Genomic DNA, 21506 nt, shown 5'->3' with positions numbered 1-21506 from the left:
TTCCATAACAACTCTGTGAGATAGATGCAGGTGCTTCTTACCCTTTTCAATAGATGAAGAAGTTGAGCTTGGAGAAACTAAATGAGTTATACCTGTAATAAATTTCCATGTATGTGTAAAATATCAGGAGTTTTTGACCTAAACTAGATGTTTGGGGCAGCTGCTCACGAGTCATTATTGAAGGAAGACGAGGAAGCCCAAGCCCAGAGAGGGGTGTGGTTTGTTGCCCCTTATAGATCTGTCCGGACTACAACACAGGGTTTCTGAGTCCTTGGACATTGTTCTTCCCTTTAATCTATATCCCTACCCCCAAGGGGCTTATAGTTCAATGGAGAAGATGAGACAATACTGAGAGCTAAAGTTAAGGCAGTGTGAGATGAGACCTCAGGAGAGACCAGATAGGAGCTGCACGATCTCAGACAAAAGAGACGGAGAACTTCTGGAACTTAAGAAGCTTTGGGCTTTTGGTGGGTGGAAGAGGAGAGAACATTCAGGACAGGACATTCCAGGGAAGAAAACAACATGGGGAAAGGTAGGGGAGATGTGGACATGATTAGACAAACTTCAGGTGACCCACTTGGATGCAGTGATGGGTTCATGTGCGGGGGGAGAGAGAGAGTTTATGAAGGTAGTTTGGGCCCAGCTTGGAAAGGTCTTTGATTTTAGACTAAGGAATCAAGGCTTTGCTCAGCAGAGAGGACTGACGGTTTTAGACCAGGATGTTGTGTGTGGGTGTCAGAACTTACAAAAACTCATTCTTCACTCATACCAACTAGAAATTGGATGGAAGTTTGATTAGAGCTAAGGAGGCCAATAGGGATTGCAATGGTCCAAAAGAGCACTAGTGTAGACCTGCACCGGGACAGGCACTGGGAATGGAAAGAAAGACTAGATCCCCGGGTAGGTGTCCTTGTCTGAGGCCCTGTCTTTGTAGCCTCAGCTCCAACTTATAAAGTCAAAGGAAGGCATGTCCCTTGGCCTCTACCCTCTGAGAGCTGAAGAGCTTTCCCCACTCCTAGGAATACCGCTGTCAGTGCTCCTGCTGAAGTGGGGGGGGGGGGGTGTTTATCAGATGAACGAAGTAACAAATCGCTGTCTGTTTTTCAGGACACCTTTGCACTATGCAGCTGCAAATTGTCATTTCCACTGTATTGAGACATTAGTGACCACAGGGGCCAACGTTAATGAAACAGATGACTGGGGACGGACAGCTTTGCACTATGCTGCTGCATCAGACATGGATAGAAAGTAAAAACAGCCTTGCTCAAATTTCCTTTGGGGGTCTGACTGGGGAGGGGGAGGGTTTGCTAAGTTCTCTTCATGCTGCCTCCTGGAAACTGTAAATGAAGAATGTCTCTCATCCAGACCCAGAGGAATTAGAATTGCCTCATCCCTAACCCTGGTTTTCCCATTCTGCTCTCTTTATGTTTGATTATCACATGTCACCGCCCCATGGTTTCTCTTCTCTGGTCTTTGGGTTGAATGCCAAGTGGGGCTGTCAAGCCTAGGTTTTCAGTTCATTCATAATCAGTTGTAATTTATTTTGTCATATCCTACAGTTTTCATAATCACCATTTAAATGCTTCATTTGCCCTCAAACTTAATATTTGCTAATAGATTCATCACATGGTGGAAGTATTCGTCTATATATGATCCCAGAAGCCTTCAAATGCAGCGTCAGTGTGCAAAATTGGCACTGTTGTTCCAAACTGGGCACGGATGCTCTTTCAGGAGCTGGAGGAGAGGAAGTTGGGCGCCCTGTGCATGTTTGGATTCTAGGTGCCTAGGAACAGAAAGCCAGTTCAAGTGGGAAAGGGGATAGGGGTGCCAGCCTACAGTTTCTGAGATTGCTCTCAAAGACTTGAGGACCGGGGCCTCCTTCCTAGGAATGCTTTTTGGTGTCCCTGTTTGGAGAATTATTGACTTATGTGCTGTGCTGTGCTATAGAATTGATTCTGGGTCAGTGCTAAGTTCTTTTCGTGCACAGCTGTGGCTTTCAGATAATTTACAGTGATCCACAGTAAGAAATATATTTTACATCATGACCCAGCATCCATACTCAACTAGGTATGTTTTAAATATAAATGTAAAAAGACAGCCAGAATTTCACAAGACCATATTTACCTTGACTATGTGTGATGCATTCTGATATCTTCTCTTTCATTTTGTTAAAAAAAAAAAAAAAGCAACAAAATACTGCGACCCCGAAATGGATTTCACGATTCCGTGATGGATTATGACCTGTATTTCCAATTTGGAAATCAGTGTTCAAATCCCCCTCACATTCATACACTGCTGGCAAGTCTGACAGAGCTGCCCTCTGTTCAGCAAACATTTATTGAGAACCTACTCCGTAGCAGGCTCTGTGCTGTTCTCAGAATAAACTGGGGGAACGAGTACCCGTCATGTGTTAAGAGCTACAAAAAGGAATCCCTGGTGATGAAAGCTTGCTCTGGCCATCGAGGGGTGACTGGAACCCCACTCCTCAGTAAACGTGGTGCTGAGCTGAGTAGGAGGCAGCGAGGCATGTGGAAGGAGTCAGGGAAGTGTAAACCTCCTGTTTACGCGGGGAGCTTAGGATACTCGTGGAAGGGTGGACGACTTGAGGTCTTACTCGCCCTTTCCTGGGTGGGAGCTCGAGGGAAGCCACGTTCTCAGTTGGGTTCCGTGGAAGAGGATAGGGATGGCCTTTAAGAGAACCACGTATGTCCTCCCTGAAAAGACCGGTGATGCTTACTTCTTTTGGGTTGTGGGAAAAGTCGTTGAGATATAGGTTGGATCAAATCGCGAGCGACTGTGCCATGAAAGCAAATAATTGTAATTTTTTTTTTCTTTCCCTTATGCTGAGAAGTAAGACTATGTTAGGAAACGCCCATGAAAACTCAGAAGAACTTGAAAGAGCCCGAGAGCTGAAGGAAAAGGAGGCTGCGCTGTAAGTTTCTGCTCGGCTTAAAGCGCAAGATGGGGTCACTGGTGCGCGTCTGCTTTTCTGGTCGTCACGGGGGCCAGCCTTTTATTTGGGATCTTGAGGAAGTGATATGGGCTTGCCTTTAGTGAAGCTTATATCCTTCGGTTAAACTCTTCCTAAAGTTGGAGCCTAACTGAGACCGTCGCCGTGATGGGTCCGCGGTTTCTCGGCATCTGAAATACCATGTTTGACTCTGCCACGTATCATATGCGTCAGGAGACATGTTAAGCCTCCCCCCGGGGCCTTAGGCTCTCCTTTAATGACCTGGGATAACTATCTGGCAGGTTCTAGAAAGAAGTGTTCTGAGATTCCAGTGTGAACTACACTGCTTGTGCCCTGCGCCCCCCCAGGACACACACCGCAGCTCACAAACACCCCCTGCCCCACCGCATCCCACGTGCCCCTCTCTGGCTTCCGGTAGAGACTCAGCCTGGACTGTGACAAGAGCTGGGAGTCACTGCCGTCACCCAGGGGTGCCGATGCGTAGGAAGCACTAATGCTTAGTCCTCCAAGAGTCCCTCCTGTGTGACAAGGCACTGTGCAAAGGTCGTGCTCTGCCTGGAGCAGTGCCCAGTGTGTCACGGGGGTTCGGTAACTGTTTGTTAAAAAATGAGCAAATGATTGAGCGCTGCCCACATTCTGTGTCCCGCTCTGTGGGGCCTGGGGATGGGGTGCTCTAAGAGTCTACACACATGGTTCCTAACTCGTTTATTCTCTTCTCCAGCTGTCAGAGGAGCCAATTTCTCTGTCACCCGAAGGCTTGTGTCCCTTCTGGGATCTTCCCGCTGTCCACTGGGCTCTCTTCCCATGTCCAGACCATGGTGGATCAGGGAGTTAGAGAGTGTGGCCCTGATACAGGCTGTCCCTGGGGTGAAGACAGGACACATAGTAAAACAATGACCAAGGTTTGGCCCCAATGTTCCAAACTTAGTGATATTCAAAGGCTGTAGAATTTTAAGCCACCTCAGCAAATGCCCCTCCTCCAGCGAAATGGCAGCTTGCCCAGTGCCAGAACAGCCCTCTTGACATCTGATGGGGAGGGAGCCTGGGTGGCCCAGTTGTCAAGCATCTGCTTCAGCTCAGGTCATGATCCCAGGGTCCTGAGATCGAGCCCCGCATCGGACTCTCTGCTCAGCAGGAGGCCTGCTTCTCCCTCTCCTACTTCCCCTGCTTGTGCTCTCTCCCTCTCTCTCTCTCTCTCTCTGTCAAATAAATAAATAAAATCTTAAAAAAAACAAAAACAAAAACAGCTGTGGAGAGGGAAAAAGGACAAGCAGGGGAAGGCAGGGAGTCGGCTTGCTTGAGGGCACCTTCGTGCAGAGGCCACACCTGTCACCCAAATGCAGTCCTGATTTAAAGGGCATGTCTTGATTTTGCAGCTTTGGTCCCCAAATTGCTGGCCATGGCCTGGGAGGAGAAAAGACAAGCATCCCCAGTGAAAACTGGAATTTATTTCCCCTCACAAATGATATAGAGAATATTCAAGTTCTGTAGTACTGTTGTTTTTCCTAAGAGTGCTGTCAGTAGCACTGCAAGGCTCTGTCTTGGGGTAAATAACTCTTTGGGAGCAAGTCCAGGTGTTTTTCAAATTACATATTAAATTCACCAACTGATTTTTAGAATGTAGCTCTTTCAGAAGCTGGGGATTTTGTGTCCACTACAATGTTTTTCCTGTTGAAGGATTTTATTTCAGGAGCCAAATGCTGCTTAAAGTGAGTCAGACCTGGGAGGCTGTCCATGGGCATTTAATTACAAAAAAAAAAAAAAAAAAAAAAAAAGACTTCCTTTTAAGATGCAAATCACCAAAGACTGCATGATATTAGGACTCCAGTATTAGTTTGATTTAATATGGAGCATTTTATGGATAATTCAAACGACATAGAGATATTTGGTTTAAAAAATGTATGTCTTTCATCAGGTTTTCTAGAAATTGAAATGTGTTTTAATTGTGTTTGTGTGTGATTTCTTTACTCCTTTTGCCTTATGCCAAAAAGTAGGTGAGTGTCATTTTAAAGTGTTTGAGTCACAGAATGGTGTATGGAAGTGTGAATCACTTTATTTTATACCTGAAACTAATATTACACTGTATGTTAACTAATTAGAATTAAAATAAAAACTTAAAAAAAAGAAATAAAAACAAAACCAAAAATAAAGTGTTTGAGTAAACTGTAGAAATTTGACTTTTTAAAGGACATGTACATCCCAATGCTGCAGATAGAAAACTGAAATTATGGAGTGGGTCTCCTGCCTAGTTATTCTCTTTTTTAAGCAGCAGGATTGTATGTTTTGTAATAGGCCTGGAACAGAACTCTGTACATCCCTGGGCATATGTGTCCTGGAGTTGGAGGCATTTCAGCGAAGGTGGAGCTCCTTCCTCCAAACTATTGTAAAGATTGTGGCTTTTTGAAAAAAATTACAACTTTGTCAGAAAAGGCTTTTTAAGCTTATTATTTATTATTTTATTCTAGTCTATACATAATGATGCAATTTAAACCTCTCTCTTCAAATGTGGTTACAGAATTAATCCTTTGTATTATTTAAATGTTCGCTCATTCCTTTAATATTTTTATTGTTTGGGCTATTCTTAAGTTCTTTCCTTGTTATTATTTTCTTATTCTTTCTAGCTTTCATTTCCCAACCTTTTGATTGACCGCTGAGTCTCCAACTGCAAGGTTAAAAGTACACCCCCCCTCTTCTTACATTGGGCTAAGCACATCTTTGTTAAATTTGAGACTTCATCTTTTGAATGTGGAGCTCTAGAACTCATTTTTAGTAATTTTTTTTTTAAGATTTTATTTATTTGAGACACAGAGACAGAGATAGTGACAGAGAGCACAAGTGGGGAGGAGAGGGAGAAGCAGGCACCAAGCAAGGAGCCCGATGTGAGGCTCCATCCCAGGACCCTGGAATCATGACCTGAGCCAAAGGCAGAGGCTTAACTTTACCTGCTAAGCCATCAGGTGCCTCTCTTCGGTAATCTTGATGGCCGACAGGTTCTGTGCACTGGGTGTCATGCGCGAATGATGAATCATGGAACACTACATCAAAAAATAATGAAGTACTGTATGGTCACTAACGTAATTTAAAAAAATAAGGTAAAAAGGGAAGAAAGACTTAATTATTCTTTATTATGCTAAGTGAAACAGGTCAGACAGAGAAAGACAAGTATCCTAAGATTCCACTTATGTGTGGAATCTAAAAAAGAAAAGAAATGCGCAAATAAAACCAGACACAGACTCCTAAGTACAGGGAACAAACTGGTGGTTTCTGGAAGGGAAGTGGTGGAGGGATGGGGGGGAAAGTGAAGGGCTTTACACGGTCCCATTTCCAGGTATAAGATACGTAAATCATGGGGATGAAAGGTACAGCATAGGGAGTCCTGTCAATAATATTGTAATGACGGTGTGACCGTCATTGTAATGAAGGTGACCACACTTAGAGTGGTGAGCATTGCGTAATGTAGAGAATTCTGAAATCACTGTGTTGTAGACCTGAAACTAATATAACATTGTACGTCAACTATAAAAAAAAAAAAAAAAAACAACCCAAACATTCTGTTATCAATGTAGGAGGAGACAAGTGGATCATTTTAATAGAACAGAGTCCAGATATGAACCTTGTGTTGGATAGATATGCAATATTGATGATGACCTTAAAACAACTCAGTGGGCAGGGGACAGTCATGAATAATTTTTTCCCTCCTCTTAATAAACTTAACCACTCTCTTGTTCCTAAAGCCTTTCCTGAATTCTAGAATGACTAATTTAAGCTGAAGCTAAGACGGAAACACACACACACATACACACACACACGCACATATAAAACTTACGGTACATAAATCCTCATTGCCAGGGGATTTTTAAAGAAATGCTTAAATTCACAAAGTACTTTGTGGAACACTCATAATAGGAAGATATCTACATTAAGTATTGCTTCTGGTCTAGAGATGTCTTCTAAAATAACACCTCATTTTTATACTTACAGATGTCTAGAGTTTCTGCTTCAAAATGATGCAAATCCATCAATCCGGGACAAGGAAGGTTACAATAGTGTACATTACGCTGCTGCCTATGGCCACAGACAATGTCTGGAATTGGTGAGTTGTTCTGTCTTGTTTTGTTTTCTCTAACACACACTGCACATGTCGGTCTCAATCTCTCACAAATGCCCTCATTGCCTAATTAAGTCCTCACTAGAAATTGCCTTGAAGATAGTCTGTGGTAAGTAATTCCGTTGTCTTACTTTACAATATGTTGTTGACCTTGCTCCGTTTCTGTCCGTGCTCTCATCCCACAGCGGACTGGCAGTTGTTTCTTTTCTGTATTAATCTGGACTCAGAATGCTTGACTGCTGTACGGACAGTTTGCATTTTAGAGATAATTTGGATATATCAGAAACACTCGGTATATTTTTCCAAAGTCACACTGATCACCCTAGTGTTCAGTAGGGTTGGTTGTAGGAGGACTTACATAACCATTAGGGATATGCTTGTCATGGTCCCACATGTGTAGTTTAGGGAACGAAATTGGTAAGGGCACAGCAGCGGAATTTATTGGAATTTCTAAAGCACCAAAGATTTCAAACCTATAGTTATGAAAAATCATCCTAAGGTTTGAAGTCAGAAGCCCTTCTCTTGGTATAGGTCACTAGACACAAACTTTGGTGACCACAGGGACAGAAATATAAAGTGAGCAAGTGAAGTGAGCCCAAGTCTAGAGCACTAGTGGGGGGATTGAGACAAATAGGACATGCTCTTTCTAAAGGGAGAAACAGCTTGTCCTCCAGGGATGGAGATCAGGTGGTAAGTCACACTCAGGACCGAAGTCCGGTGCTTCAAGAGAAACTAGAAATCTAGACTTTTTACATGAAATTTCTAGTTTTGGAAACACTGAGTGGGCCAGGAAGAAAGAGTGGGTTTGTGGTTAAATCCTGCCCACTGGCCACCATTGATATCTCCTCAGCCTCACCCTTGCGTCCGTTTCACCAGGACACACGGGCTATCCCAACTCTCTAACTTTGGGCCAATGGTAGGAGCCACATTTCTAACTGGACTCCAGCTCTTTCCCTGTCCTTTTCAAAGGAGTAGTCCTACTTTTCCGAGTTGCTGGGAAGTATACTTTGGAAAACACTTGCATTTTATTATCTGCTACCCAGTCTGTGACGGAAGGCATGAGGGGGAAGGCCAGCAGGCAGTTGTATCAGTGCCTGCATGGAAATGACTGAATGATGTCCCACCACTTTCCTTTACCTTTGGCCTTGCTGGTAGGTTTAAGTGGTTCCACTTGCTGGTAGGTTTAAGGGTCATTTCTTTTTCCTTTTTTTATTTTTTAGATTTATTTTTAAGAGAGAAAGAGTGAGCGTGTGCATGCAATTGGGGGGGTGGTGCAGAGGGAGAGAATCTTCAAGCTGATCCCCCGCTGAGCACAGAGCCCAGCATGGGGCTCAGTTCCACAACCCCAAGACCATGACCTGAGATGAAACCAAGAGTTGGACACCCAACCAACTGGGCCACACAGGTGCCCCCACTTAGGGTCATTCTTACTATTTTTCTCTTAGCCATGGATGTGGAAAAATGTTCATAGACATTTGAAAATGAAGGGGTGATTGGAAAAAAAGAGCTGATTACTCCAGTGCTGCTTTGTGTGGCATTTATTGGTGAATTATACTGCCCTCATCATTCTTGAAGACTTCTAAGTCTTTTTTCCTGAGCTTCTTGTGGTTGCTGAAGATCTCCTTGTTTGACCTTGGGGTGGCATTGTTTTCCCTCTCATTTTGATTCCATCAGAGTTCCTCTTCCAGTTACTGCAGCTGCATAACAAACCACCCCCAACAATTAGTAGCTTAAAACAAGTCATTATTTTATATCTCTTACCGTTTCTGTGGATCAGGAATTCAGGAAGGGCTGAGCTTAGTCGTTCCAGTTAAACGTATCCTTTGAGGTTATAGACAGTGTCTGGAGCTGGCATCTTTACTCATGTCAGTCACCTGGGTTGTAAGATTTAAATAGCTTTTATGGGGCTGCTTTATGTGGTTTTCTCTCTGGTGGTTTCAGAGTAGTTGGATATCTTACATGATGGCTCAGGGATCCAAAAGCGTTCTGCTCAGGACAGAGTGGGGGGAGCCAGAACAAGAATGAGTGACAGAAAGACAGTATTGCTCTTAATAATCTAGCCTGGAAGGTCCCACAGGGTCACTCCAGGGAAGAAAATTAGACTCCACCTTTCAAAGGGAAGGGTGTCAAAGAACTTGTAGACTTATTTTAAAACCACCCAGTTCCATAGGAAGACGTAGAAAGTTAGTGATTCCATAGCCTTCTATAAGATGGACCTTCAGGGAGAACCACAAGTAGCCAAGGGACAGTCCCTTATCTTGTAGAGCAAACCAAACCACAGGACGGTAAGTGGTTTGTACCAAAGACATAGCTCTGGCCAGTGGAAGAAGCAGGCTTCTGAATTGGGATTCCCGATTTAAAAAACAAGAAATGTTTACCACACCATGCTGCCTCCCAGTGCAGGGCAAAACTCCCCCACCCCCCCAAGGCTGTTTGGCATAGAGCAAAAGCTTGGTAGGAACTGGTTGAAGACAGTATCCCTTCTGCCTTCTAATGCCAGCATTGCTGTGGGAGTGGATCTAGACCTATCACAGGACAGGACTCTGTGTCTAGGTCCCACGTAAGAAAGGCTCCTCACAAAGTGTGTGTTTAGTAATCAGTGGCAGCATGAAGACTAACTGTTGTTAAAACACATTATGTGCCTGTGGTCCAAAATGTACTTAAGACACAGCTGTCTTTAATTGGTTTTCTCTATGAAAAACACATGTCATAATGGGACATATGAAATTTTATTACAAAGTTATTATAGTCTTAATAACTTTGCTGTTTTAAAGTACTTTGAGGAGTTATCTTTAATCCCATAGCCCAAGTAACTCTGAAAATGATTATCCTATAACATTTTCTTTCTCTGTAAATAATATATTGCGTATTATTTTCATTTTTTCTTGAAAGCCATTTCAGGGCCATTATTTCTGTTCTCCAATGAAAAGGTTTTCTGTCCACAAGAAGGTTTTTTGAAGTTCTGTGTCATAATGAAATTACCTCTTTGATTATATCGAAACTTGCCCTGTGTAATTTACAAAGAAATGATTATTCTTGGCAATTTTAAGACATTTGAAATTAGGTAGGGGAGGTATCCATTTATCTTAATTTGTAGTGTCAGTTAAAAAAGCCAGATTATTGATATAAATTGGTAGAAATGTCATCGTTTGCTTTCAGGAAAGGACCAAAGTAGGTTTATAACACAGATGGGATGAAAATACCCTCCATTACGCCAAATGATTGTGGTAGGATGGAAAGTTCTGTATATTTCCATTTTGGAATGCATCCTAAAATTCCTCCTTGGTGTGGTTCAGCTAAGCAGAGATCCTAAACAAGGTACTGACATTCTTGGACCCGCCCCCTCCCACTCAAAACAAAACACAATGCTGGGCTTTCCCGTCAGACTAACATCACAGAGCCAGACCACTGCAGCCGTCTTACTGCTGGCTTACTGCTGGCTCACAGAGCTGCGAATGGATTTGGGAGTGGCTGGGGCCACCCCTCCTGGCATTTACTGCGTGTTTATCACATGCCAGAAATGCCATTTAATTATTTTTTTCTTTAAGTTATACTGAGATATACTCGATGTACTACATGTAAAGTTAAGCTGTGCAGTGTAACAGGGCACCCAGGTGTCGGCTGAGCGTCCAACTCCTGGTTTTGGTTTCCACTCGGGTCATGATCTCGGGTCCTAAGATAGAGCCCTGCATCAGACTCCACTCTCGGTGGGTTGTCTACTAGAGATTCTCTCTTTCCCTCTCCCCCTGCCATCGCCCCACTCACACTCTTTCTCTCTCTAAAATAAATTTAAAAATCTTAAAAAAGAACTTTGAAAAAAAGGTGTACAGCATAAAGACTTGACATTCATATATTGTTGAATGATTTCCACAATAAGACTGGTCATCATCTATGATCATAAACACAAAAGAAAAAAGAAAAAGAAGGGGCACCTGGGGGGCTCGTCAGGTAAGCATCCAACTCTTTATTTTGGCTCAAGTTGCGATCTCAGGGTCATGAGATTGAGCCCTACGTCAGGCTCCACACTCAGGACAGAATCTGCTTGGGATTCTCTCTCTCTCTCTCTCTCTCCTCTTCCACCCCTCCCCCCCCCCTTGTCTCTCAAATAAATAAAATCATAAGGAAAAAAAAAAGAAAAGAAAGTATTTTTTTTTTCCTTGTGATGAGAATAGGGCTTATTCTTGATACAATAAGTTGGGTTTTGGAGGGACACCTTTTCTAATTTATACTCCCTTCCTCTCTTTCTCGTACCACGATACCCTCATAGTCCTTAAAACTCCCGTTCTTTGGGTGCTAGGCATTAGGGAAGCAAACTAATTAGCCAGTATGCACTTAGAGGTGCATTTCCCAGACTCACCACTGCTCTGCCAGTGCGCTCCCTCATCTTACCACAAACACCCCTGCCTTCCTGGGGCATCATCCTCTTAACAGACCAGTCCTGACTCTGCTGGAATTATACCAGTGAAAGAAAGTCTCCGGTAGCTCTGAGTGGCTTCCTGGAGCCTCTAAGCAGGAATTATGCAGGGAGTCATTTCTTGATGTCACATTCCCTAGCCTGTGTTTCTGGCCTGTGGAAGGAAGAGGGTATTTGCAGCCCCTGAGCCTTCACTGTGACACCAGGGCCCTTTGGGAGTTGGTCTTTGGGAGATGGTGTGGCACGGGAGACGGTGAGTGACCTTCAGAGCCAGCTGATGTGGAACGTTGGCAAAATTTGTCTTTTGCCTCTTTCCTCATCTAGTTGGGCAATTGCTGTGATTACGCATATCAATAAATACATATCATTAATTTTGATGCAGATTTTATTTGACTCTGACATTTAACTTGGTATGGGTTTCCTTGGCATTCATGGTTTGTGGCTCCTCGCTGTGATCATAAGCTTGAATTTATAAACCATGCTTTGTGTTCAGTCTATTCTGCTATAATCAAAAAGGAACAGAAATTATTTTAGTTGTTTTCACTCTACTTCCTTATATAAATTTATATTAAATTCATTCCATGAGCAAACAACTTCCAGAAAGTACTATGAACTCCTTAGCCTTGATAGAATAGCCAAGGCCCAGGATTCTGCCAAGTCTGCCTACTTAGGCCAGCGTTCTCAGCTGGTTGTGATCAGAAACGTATGTACTATGGGTGCAAGCAAAAGTCTCCCCACGAATGTGTGCTGAGAGCTGTGATAAGTCATATTCAGTTGGGCTCAAAATAGCAAAGCAGAATGGAAGAGATTTGACCAATAAAGCATCTCCTGTCTGAATAAAACTTATGTCTGAGTGGGGGAAGGGAGTTGGCAAAGGAGAGCCCTGTGCCTCCCCTTTCCTCTATCTGGAATGCATTCTTACTGGCTCTGCAGGGGAAAATTACAGAATCATGTCCCTATTTGGAATTTGTGAGTTTATATTGGTGTGCTCTTTTTCTTTTACAATATTAGAGATTTGTCTGTGAACACAAAGATCTTTGTGGCTTTGTTATTGAAATGGAAAAATGTATGTGCCAATATGATTACGTAGATTGCCTGCAGAAATTTAGAAAGATTGTTTGAAAACTCGAGGCCTGTGATTAAGTTCAATCCGAGATTACACCATGCCAAATTACTTGCAATTTGGCTGCTTCCCTGGGACCTTCTCCTTCTTTCTCTGTTACGAGCTAACTTGGACTTCAACTGTGAGAGTCCATGGGGGTGACAAATGCCCCTGCTTGTCTACCCTAGGAGTTTCTGGGATTCTCTGGAGATAACTCTATCTGGGCAACTGAACACTGAAATTATGCCGCTTTCAGATAAACTACTCAATGTTTTGAGCTGTTTCTTGCATTTATCACAGGACCTTAGGGGACCATTGTCACGTGGCTCTGTAGAAGATGTACTTATATTGGCAAAATCTAATTAACTTTCTCAAGACTAAGAAAGCAGGGTATAAGAGAAGAGTTAAACTGAATAGGGTTTCTGAGGCTCCTGGATGGCTCAGTGGGTTGAGCCTCTGCCTTCGGCTCAGGTCATGATCTCAGGGTCCTGGGATCGAGCACCGCATTGGGCTCTCTGCTCAGCGGGGGGCCTACTTCTCCCCCTCTCTCTGCCTGACTCTCTGCCTACTTGTGATCTCTCTCTCTCTGTCAAATAAGTAAATAAAAAAAATTAAAAAAAAAAAAAAGAATAGGGTTTCTGAGCCGTTATCTGAATATGAGAAGATGAAAAGCCAGCAAACTTGAACTCTAGCCCCAAACAAATCTCTGATGACTTTTTTCTGTCCCCAGAGGTACTTCTTAGAGATGGGCCTAGAGGTGTATATGACCTCCCAGCAGGCAGACTTCCAGTGGGCAGAGGAAACCTTAACAGTGCTGGTCTTGTTTTTTCTTCTAATTTAGTTGAAGAGAACATAAAATCTTACAGGGAATTCTCATTAAGGAAGGGTGGGGGGTGGGGGGGGACACAGATCTCTTCCTGCCACTGGCAGCCTGCTAGGCTAGAAATATAAATATAAGCCACAACCTTGGAATCAGCATGTGACATGAATCTATGTTCGGAAGAGTGGAATAGACAGTATTTTAGGACAAAGTGTTTCATTTATTTCTTTGTAATACAGCAGGAAAAAAAATTTTTGTCTTTACTGTGAACGTATTTGGCAATGGATGAAGGAATCATTCCACGGGGTGTATTAAAATAAACGATTTCATTTTGACTTTTGTTGATGGCCCAGGAGAGTGGGGCCATTGCCTCTATGTTTCAAAATGGAGCACCAGTGTTTCAACCCATGGCCCCCTTACCCATTTAGGAAGTTGGAGATCCGAGGGCAGATTGTAAGGGGGACAGCTCTGCTATAAATCCCACTACTGCTCCCCTCCCACCATAGCAGATTATACGGATGATTTCTCCCGACTCCAAGCCCAGTGACAGAAGTTCTGAGGATATTTTTTGGATACCAGAAATGCATCCCGTGCAATTTAGGGGCTAGGTGAACTGACATAACAATTAATCTAAAGACTGTATAACTCTGACCAGAGCTTGCTTGCCAGAAATTAAATAAAAAGAGGTCTGCATTTGAGAAATACTCCATCCCCACCAGTGATGGGTCAAAAGTATGCACTTCCAAATGTCCAAATGTGCGCCAAGAGCCAGAGTTGGCCTGGAGTTCTCCTGGGTCCTAGTCAAGAGTGAGGAGACCCAGGATGCTTGGGGTGGGCCAGCAGGTCAGGGAGGGAATGTGAGTTGCTAGCAGAGAGGTCCATTCACACAGGGAGAGGGAGCTGCAGGTGACAGGTCCCAGTGAGGTGGGGTTGCTCAGAACCTACCTGGCATCCCAGATAGAGAATGTCCCTGCCAGAAGGGTACCAGTCCATTGTCCATGTCCCCATCTGTGTCCTCTTTTCCCCTGTCTCTCCCAGTCCTGGAAGAGGCAGAAGCAGAGACAGACAATGAGCAGAAGGGAGGAAGAGAAGCCCTAGGCTGGGGACAAAGTAGTCAGCCTTGTCTCCTTCCTTGCCCACTACAGGCTTTGTGAGAGGCAGAGAGAAGCTTCAACATTAAACAGCATTCAGAGTTTATGATTACTACGCTGGAGGAGACACACTGTTTACTGATACAAAGTTATACTTGTAGCTAAAGTGTCCTGAGGACTTTCTATTATTAGCTGAAGATTTTATCAGAAGTGACAGGAAAAGAAGTAGCCTCATAAAGAGATTAGACCCAGTACTGGGAAAAGGAGAATAAAATTAGTATATGATTTTACACCATGACTCATTGATTCAGTACAAAGTCACACACTTAGCATCATTGTTTTAGGGAAGATTAATGCCAAGCTTGAAGGAAGAATGAACTATTATTCTTTCCATGTATGTGGATTTAAATACCAACTTTATAAGACAGAGGTTCTAGTAATGCCAGGCACTTATCAGGTACCCAACATTGTTGAACAAATGAAATACACTTATGAATGATTAAGCCTGACTTAGTGATAAAACTTAAATTCTACCCAAACTTAAAACTTATAACTATTATGGTGACTGTCCTATTAGGAAGTTTTTTTAATAGAAGAGACACAGGTGGGAGAAGAAATGAAAATTTACTTTTCTGTGGTTTGGCCTTTAGATTTGATTGCTTCCCAGCACCAACTCGTTTTATTGCAATATCCCCGCCATTTTTTTTCTTCCTCAAGATCTGAAAACCTATACTGATGTGTCAAACTGATATGAAGACACCCACCAAACTAAAATTATATATGCTGACCCCCCCACACACACATACACATTTTCTGTAATTTCTTCCAGGTGGATAGTAGGCACTAAGGGCTTCAAGGAAGGGGAATTATTGCTCTTGGTACAGGAGCTTCTAAAGGACTCAGTGATGTAGGAGAAAGGAAGGTTTCTTAAAGAGAATATAGCTTAAAAGCCTAAAAAAATTTAATCTGGCCTTTCTTCCCTCTCTATTTTTTTCTTTCCTGCTTTCTTTCCTTCCTTCCTATTCAGTTAAAGACCCATTGGGAAGGCCTGGATAGGGCAGAAAAGTAGTCTAATTTGGCTGGAGCCCAAGGAGACGATGCGGGGAAGGCAGCCTAGTAAAGACTGGAACCCAGTGAAGGACAGTGTCCTAAACGTATATGCACCAAACAACACAACTGTAAGATATGTGAAACCAAAACCAAATGAACTGAAAAGAGAAATCCACAATCATAGTTAGAGACTCGCACTTCTCTCTTAGTAATTGATAGAACAACTAGACAGAAAATCATGAAGCATATAGAAAAGCTCAATAATACAAGAGGATCTAATTGACAGTTATACAACACTCTGCCCAACAAAAACAATGACTATTTTTTAAGTGCGCATGGGACATTCACCAAAATATCCTGAACCACTGGACAAACATCAATAAATGTGAAAGAATTGAAATCATATAGAGTATGTTCTCTTACCACAATGGAACAAAACTAGAAATTGGTAACAGAAACATACAAGGAAAAATGTCCAATGCTTGGTAATCAAATAACAGACTTCTAAATAATCCACGGGTCAAAGCAAATAATCTCAAGGGAATTCCAAAAAAACACATTGCATTGAATGAAAAGAACGATGCAACAAATCAAAATGTGGAGACACAGTTAAATTAGCACTGATGAAAAATTAGAGCTCTAAATGCTTACAGTAGGAAAGAGGAAAAGCCTCGAGTCAATCTAAGTTTCCACCTCAATCTAGAAAAAGAAGAATAAAATAAAGCCCAAATAAGCAGAAACAGGAAATAATAGAGATGGGACCTAAAAGAAATAAAATCGAAAACAAAAAAATAATGGAGAAAATCAATTCTTAAAAATCTGGTTATTTTGAAGATTAATAACAAACCTCTAGAGAGACTGACCCAAAGAGAGAGAGGGAGAAAGGGAGAGACCACATGCATGAGAGAAGACACAAATTCCCAGTATCGGGAATGAAATGGTGTGTTACTAGAGACATCAGAAGGATAATAAAGAAATATTGTGAATAGCTCTACACACATAAATTTGACAAAGTTGTGAGGTGGATCAATTAATCATGAAACACAAATTACCACAATTTACCCAATATAAAGTGAATCATTTGAATAGCCCTATAACTACTTAGAAAATTGGATTTTAGGGATGTCAGGGTGGCTTAGTTGGTTAAGCATCTGCCTTCAGCTCAGGTCATGATCCCAGGGTCCTGGGATTGAATCCCACATCAGGCTGTCTGCTCAGTGGGGAGCTGGCTTCTTCCTCTATCTGCTGTTCCCCCTGCTTGTACTCTCTCTCTCTCTCTCTGACAAATAAATAAAAAATTTTAAAAAGAAATAAAGAAAACTGGATTTTAAAACTCTCCCAAAAGAAATATCCAGGTCCAGATGATTTCACTGGAGAATTCTACCCAATATTTAAGGTAGAATTAATACCAATTCTCTAAGATGTTTTTTGAAAAAATGGAAGAGAAGGGAATACCATCCAGTTCATTTATGAAGCTAATACCTGCCACCAAAACCAAACAAAGGCGGGGAAATATAGGCCAGTATCTCTCAGGGATATAGATGCAAAAATCCTTAAAATATTAAGGACTAGAATTCAGTAACATATACAAGGAATTGTATATCATGACCAAGTGGGATTATTATAGGGAAAACCTATTTTGATAATTGAAAGTCAACATAATTCACCATATTAATGGGTTAAAGAATAAAAATCGCGAAAAAAAATCACATGATTATGTCAAATGACATGGAAAATTATGACAATTCAACAACTTGAATAGATTCATCATCTCGAATAGACTTCTTAAAAAACTCACAGAAGAAACAGGAATAGCGGGGAGGTTTCTCAGTTTGATAAAAAGCATCTAGCAACTTCATAAAAAAACAGCTAATATTGTACTTAATGGTAAAAGACTGAATGCTCTCTCCTAAGCCTGGGAACAAGGCATGGATGACTGCTTTCAGCACTCTCATTCAACATTGTACGGAAAGTGCTAGCTAGAGCAAAAAGCAAGAAAAGGAAATAAAACGCATAAGGATCAGAAGGGGAAAAGTAAAACTCCCTGTTTGCAGATAACATGATTGTCTACATAGGAAATCCCAAGGAATCAAGGAAAAAACTCCTAGAACTCATAGTATATATAGCAAGGTCACAGGATACAAAATAAGTATAACAAAAATCAGTTGCATTGTTATATATGCAGAATGAACATGTGGGCATCAAATTGAAGATAGAGTATTGAGGCACCTGGGTGGCTCAGTGGGTTAAAGCCTCTGCCTTCGGCTCAGGTCATGATCTTAGGTCCTGGGATCTAGCCCTGCATCAGGCTTTCTGCTCCGCAGGGAGCCTGCTTCCTCCTCTCTTTCTGCCTGCCTCTCTGCCTACTTGTGATCTCTCTCTGTCAAATAAATAAATAAAATCTTTAAAAAAATAATAAAGATATAGTATCATTGACAACTGCCAAAAAAATGAAATATGGGACTTATCTCCTGAAAAGTACTAAATGCTGATGAAAGAAATCAAGGAAGGTCTGAAAAAGGAGAGATTCTCTGAACTTTGTGGCACCAGAGTTCATAGAACTTTGATCAACAATTAAAAAGTCATCAGACCAGGATGCCTGGGTGGCTCAGCTGGTTGGGCGGCTGCCTTCAGCTCGGGTCATGATCCCGACGACCTGGGATCGAGTCCCGTGTCGGGCTCCTTGCTCAGCAGGGAGCCTGCTTTGCCCTCTGCCTCTGCCTGCCACTCTGTCTACCTGTGCTCTCTGTCTCTCTCTCTCTCTCTGACTAATAAATAAATAAAATCTTTAAAAAAATAAAATAAAATAAAAATAAAAAGTCATCAGAACTTCATTCCTGGAAAGAACCAATTCTTCAAACAAAACAAAACCCTACTTCTTGGGGCGCCTGGGTGGCTCAGTGGGTTAAGCCGCTGCCTTCGGCTCAGGTCATGATCTCAGGGTCCTGGGATCGAGCCCCGCATCAGGCTCTCTGCTCGGCAGGGAGCCTGCTTCCTCCTCTCTCTCTGCCTGCCTCTCTGCCTGCTTGTGATCTCTATCTGTCAAATAAATAAATAAAATCTTTGAAAAAAAACAAAACAAAACAAACAAACAAACAAAAAAAAACCCTACTTCTCTTTCAAAGCCTTTCAGGGCACCTGGGGGCTCAGTCAGTTAAGTGTCTGACTCTTGACTTTGGTTCAGGTCATGATCTCAAGGTCATGACATTGACCATTGTGTCAGGCTCTGTGCTGGGCGTGGGGGTCTGCTTAAGATTCTCTCTCTCTCCCTCTGACCCTTTTCCCACCTTTCTCTCTCTCCCTCTCCTTCCCTCTCTTTAAAAAAAAAAAAAAAAAAAAAAAGCCTTTCTCATGGAGGAGAAATTTAACAACTCTGCCTATTTTTAGTAAATTCATAGTAATGAGCATTTATTGCAAGCATGTTGGCCCAGGCCCTGTGCCTGCATTGTCTCATTTAATTCTCACAACAACACTGTGAAGGAACCTCCATTTTTATCTATATTTCACATGCAAAAACCCTAAAGTATGAAAAACTCAAATAACTTGCCCTGGGTCATACAGCTGGTGTGATGCAGAACCAGGACTCCCACCATGTTTATCTGACTCTCAACTCCAAGCTTTAACTGTTACGTGGTACTCTCTGGAAGACTGGCAAATTCCACCCTCTGAAAGCTAACGCTATCTGAGAACATCCAAATTCCACACCCACCAAGGCAGGGCCATCCAACCAGGATATCACTGAGATGTGCGTGCGGTCATAGGTTTTATCAAAGAAAAGCGGGACAACCTTGGACAGTGCCAATAACAGTTATGTCTGCGTCATCTTTGGAAAGCCTTGTCTTCACTACAAGTGTGTCTTTCTTTCTTCTGTCAGGAGAACAGAGCTGCCTTACAGCATTACCCACCTAGTGAGAAGTAAAATGACACCAGCTACAGCTCTCAAGTACATCCTACTGCGGCCCTGGCCCCGGGACTTAAGCACATATTTTCATAAAAGCACTCTTACTTGGACCCAGCCTTCCTTCTGGAATCTCTGTTCAGTATCTTTGTAACAGCTGCCATCAGCCTGGCCTCACTCCGCTTTTAGGAACAGCTGCTAGGAATGACCCCTTCCAGCCTGGGGGCAGGGGGTAGGGGGAGCAGAGGGAGGAGTGACTTCCCAACAAGATTGTTTCTTCAAGGACGCCTTAACCTTAGCAGTTGCCAAAGACTTGTCGTTTGTGAACTCTTGATCAGGTCCCTAAAATAATCACTTCTTTCTTGATCCTCACTCAGTAACAGAAAATGTGGAAGTCTGAGTATTGTGGAGTCAGGAGGAGAGCTGACATAGACACCTGTGCCTTCAGGTCATAAGGTTATGATAGTCACAAAGAACAAAGAGCCTTTCTAAGATTCCAGAGGTGGGTGTAGGGCTCAGTCATCTGTAACAGCTGAAAGGGATATTTGGAAAAACCAAATCACTGAGCAATAACTGAGATTTATTTTCTTGTATGAGCAGATACTTATAATCCAAGTGGTAATATCATTGGACTTAAATCCTTGCCATTCCATACTTGGGAAGGACTTTTGTTAATACTGAACAATGAAATTCACTTGGTCACTGGGAAAGCAATTTAATATAGTCACAACTTCATAGAATTTTTTCTAGGGAAAATTTGTAGTGGTTTTTTTTTAAATTACCTTTTAAATTTGAACCATTTTTTTTTTAAGATTTTATTTATTTGACAGAGATCACAAGTAGGCAGAGAAGCAGGCAGAGAGAGAGGAGGAAGCAGGCTCCCTCTGAGCAGAGAGCCCGATGCGGGGCTCGATCCCAGGACTCCGGGATCATGACCTGAGCCAAAGGCAGAGGCTTTAACCCACTGAGCCACCTAGGCACCCCTGTAGTGTTTTTTTTTTTAAGATTTTATTTATTTATTTGAGAGAGAGAAAGAGTGAGTGAGAGAGAGAGCACAAGTGGTGTGGAGAGGCAGGGGAGAGAGAGAAGCAGGCTTCCCATTGAGCGATGTGAGGCTGCATCCCAGGACCCCAGGACCCCAGGATCATGTCCTGAGCTGAAGACGGATGCTTAACCAACTGGGCCATCCAAGTGCCCCGAAAATCTGTAGTTTTCCAAACACATGATTATTTTACACAAAAATTATTTTTTTATTCCATAAAGTTTTCTTAGTTAATAGCAATCGTCTTTGCATCTCTAATTCCTCACATTGAAGTGAGACGAACTATATAAGAGATCATCCAAAGTAATCATTTCAGATAAGCAGCATGGTTTTGGTATCATTATCTCTTTAAAAATATTTTTTAAAGTGTAAGAAATATTACAGTAAAGATGATACGCAGTTAGTATTTCCTGTGCACTGGTCTTTTTAAGGCTTTATAATAGTCCTGACAGTTGGTGAGGTTGGAGATCAGGATCAATGTAGCTGCTTTTATGAGTTCATAAATGCTATTAGTCCTCCTTATCAGTCCTATGAGACTGATAAGCAAGAATATTATTAATTTACAGTGAAAAGTCCAACTCCCAAGAGGACCAGGGGATTCATGTCATTTGCTATAGCTATGTTCCCTTCCAAATAGGAGACCCAGTTTTTACAAACTAAATAGAAATCAGCAGTCTTCTTCCTGAGTATAAAATTAAAATTAAGGAATTGAGTAGAAGTCAATGAGCCCAAACTCTGGTGACCTCATGTGTTCTCTTGTTCTCCAGACCCAGGGCCTTGTCAATCAGAAGACCCTTGGTAACCTGCCCGGGAGTTAGAGAAGCCCTTAGCACAGCTGCTCTTTTTCCTAGATTCCAGGGAAAGTGATCTGGCGGTCCACTGGGACAACTTCCGAGGTGTGACTTATCTTACATTAGCTACCTTTTAGGATGGTTGCTTTCTGGAGATACGGAGTAAATAAATTACGGGGCAATGTGCTGACACAGTTATATGTTAGGCATGAATATTAG

At 42.3% G+C, this 21506-nt stretch overlaps 1 protein-coding gene across 10 annotated transcripts in view; it reads left to right on the top strand.

The window, feature by feature from the left end:
* Window positions 1–21506, top strand: part of ANKRD44 (ankyrin repeat domain 44) — a 323548-nt gene that overhangs the window by 229698 nt on the left and 72344 nt on the right. For 5 of the 10 annotated variants that reach the window (XM_047720656.1, XM_047720650.1, XM_047720652.1 and 2 more), the window contains exons 14-16: window positions 1108–1248; window positions 2849–2932; window positions 6953–7064. In XM_047720656.1, the coding sequence (XP_047576612.1) occupies window positions 1108–1248; window positions 2849–2932; window positions 6953–7064 (337 nt within the window). The remainder of the gene's footprint in view (window positions 1–1107; window positions 1249–2848; window positions 2933–6952; window positions 7065–21506) is intronic. The other 5 variants (XM_047720651.1, XM_047720653.1, XM_047720649.1 and 2 more) reach the window with 1 other exon arrangement.

The sequence above is a fragment of the Lutra lutra genome, chromosome 3 (genome assembly GCF_902655055.1).
Source record: "Lutra lutra chromosome 3, mLutLut1.2, whole genome shotgun sequence".
Lineage (NCBI taxonomy): Eukaryota > Metazoa > Chordata > Mammalia > Carnivora > Mustelidae > Lutra > Lutra lutra.
This window is presented reverse-complemented; position numbering and strand designations above follow the sequence as displayed.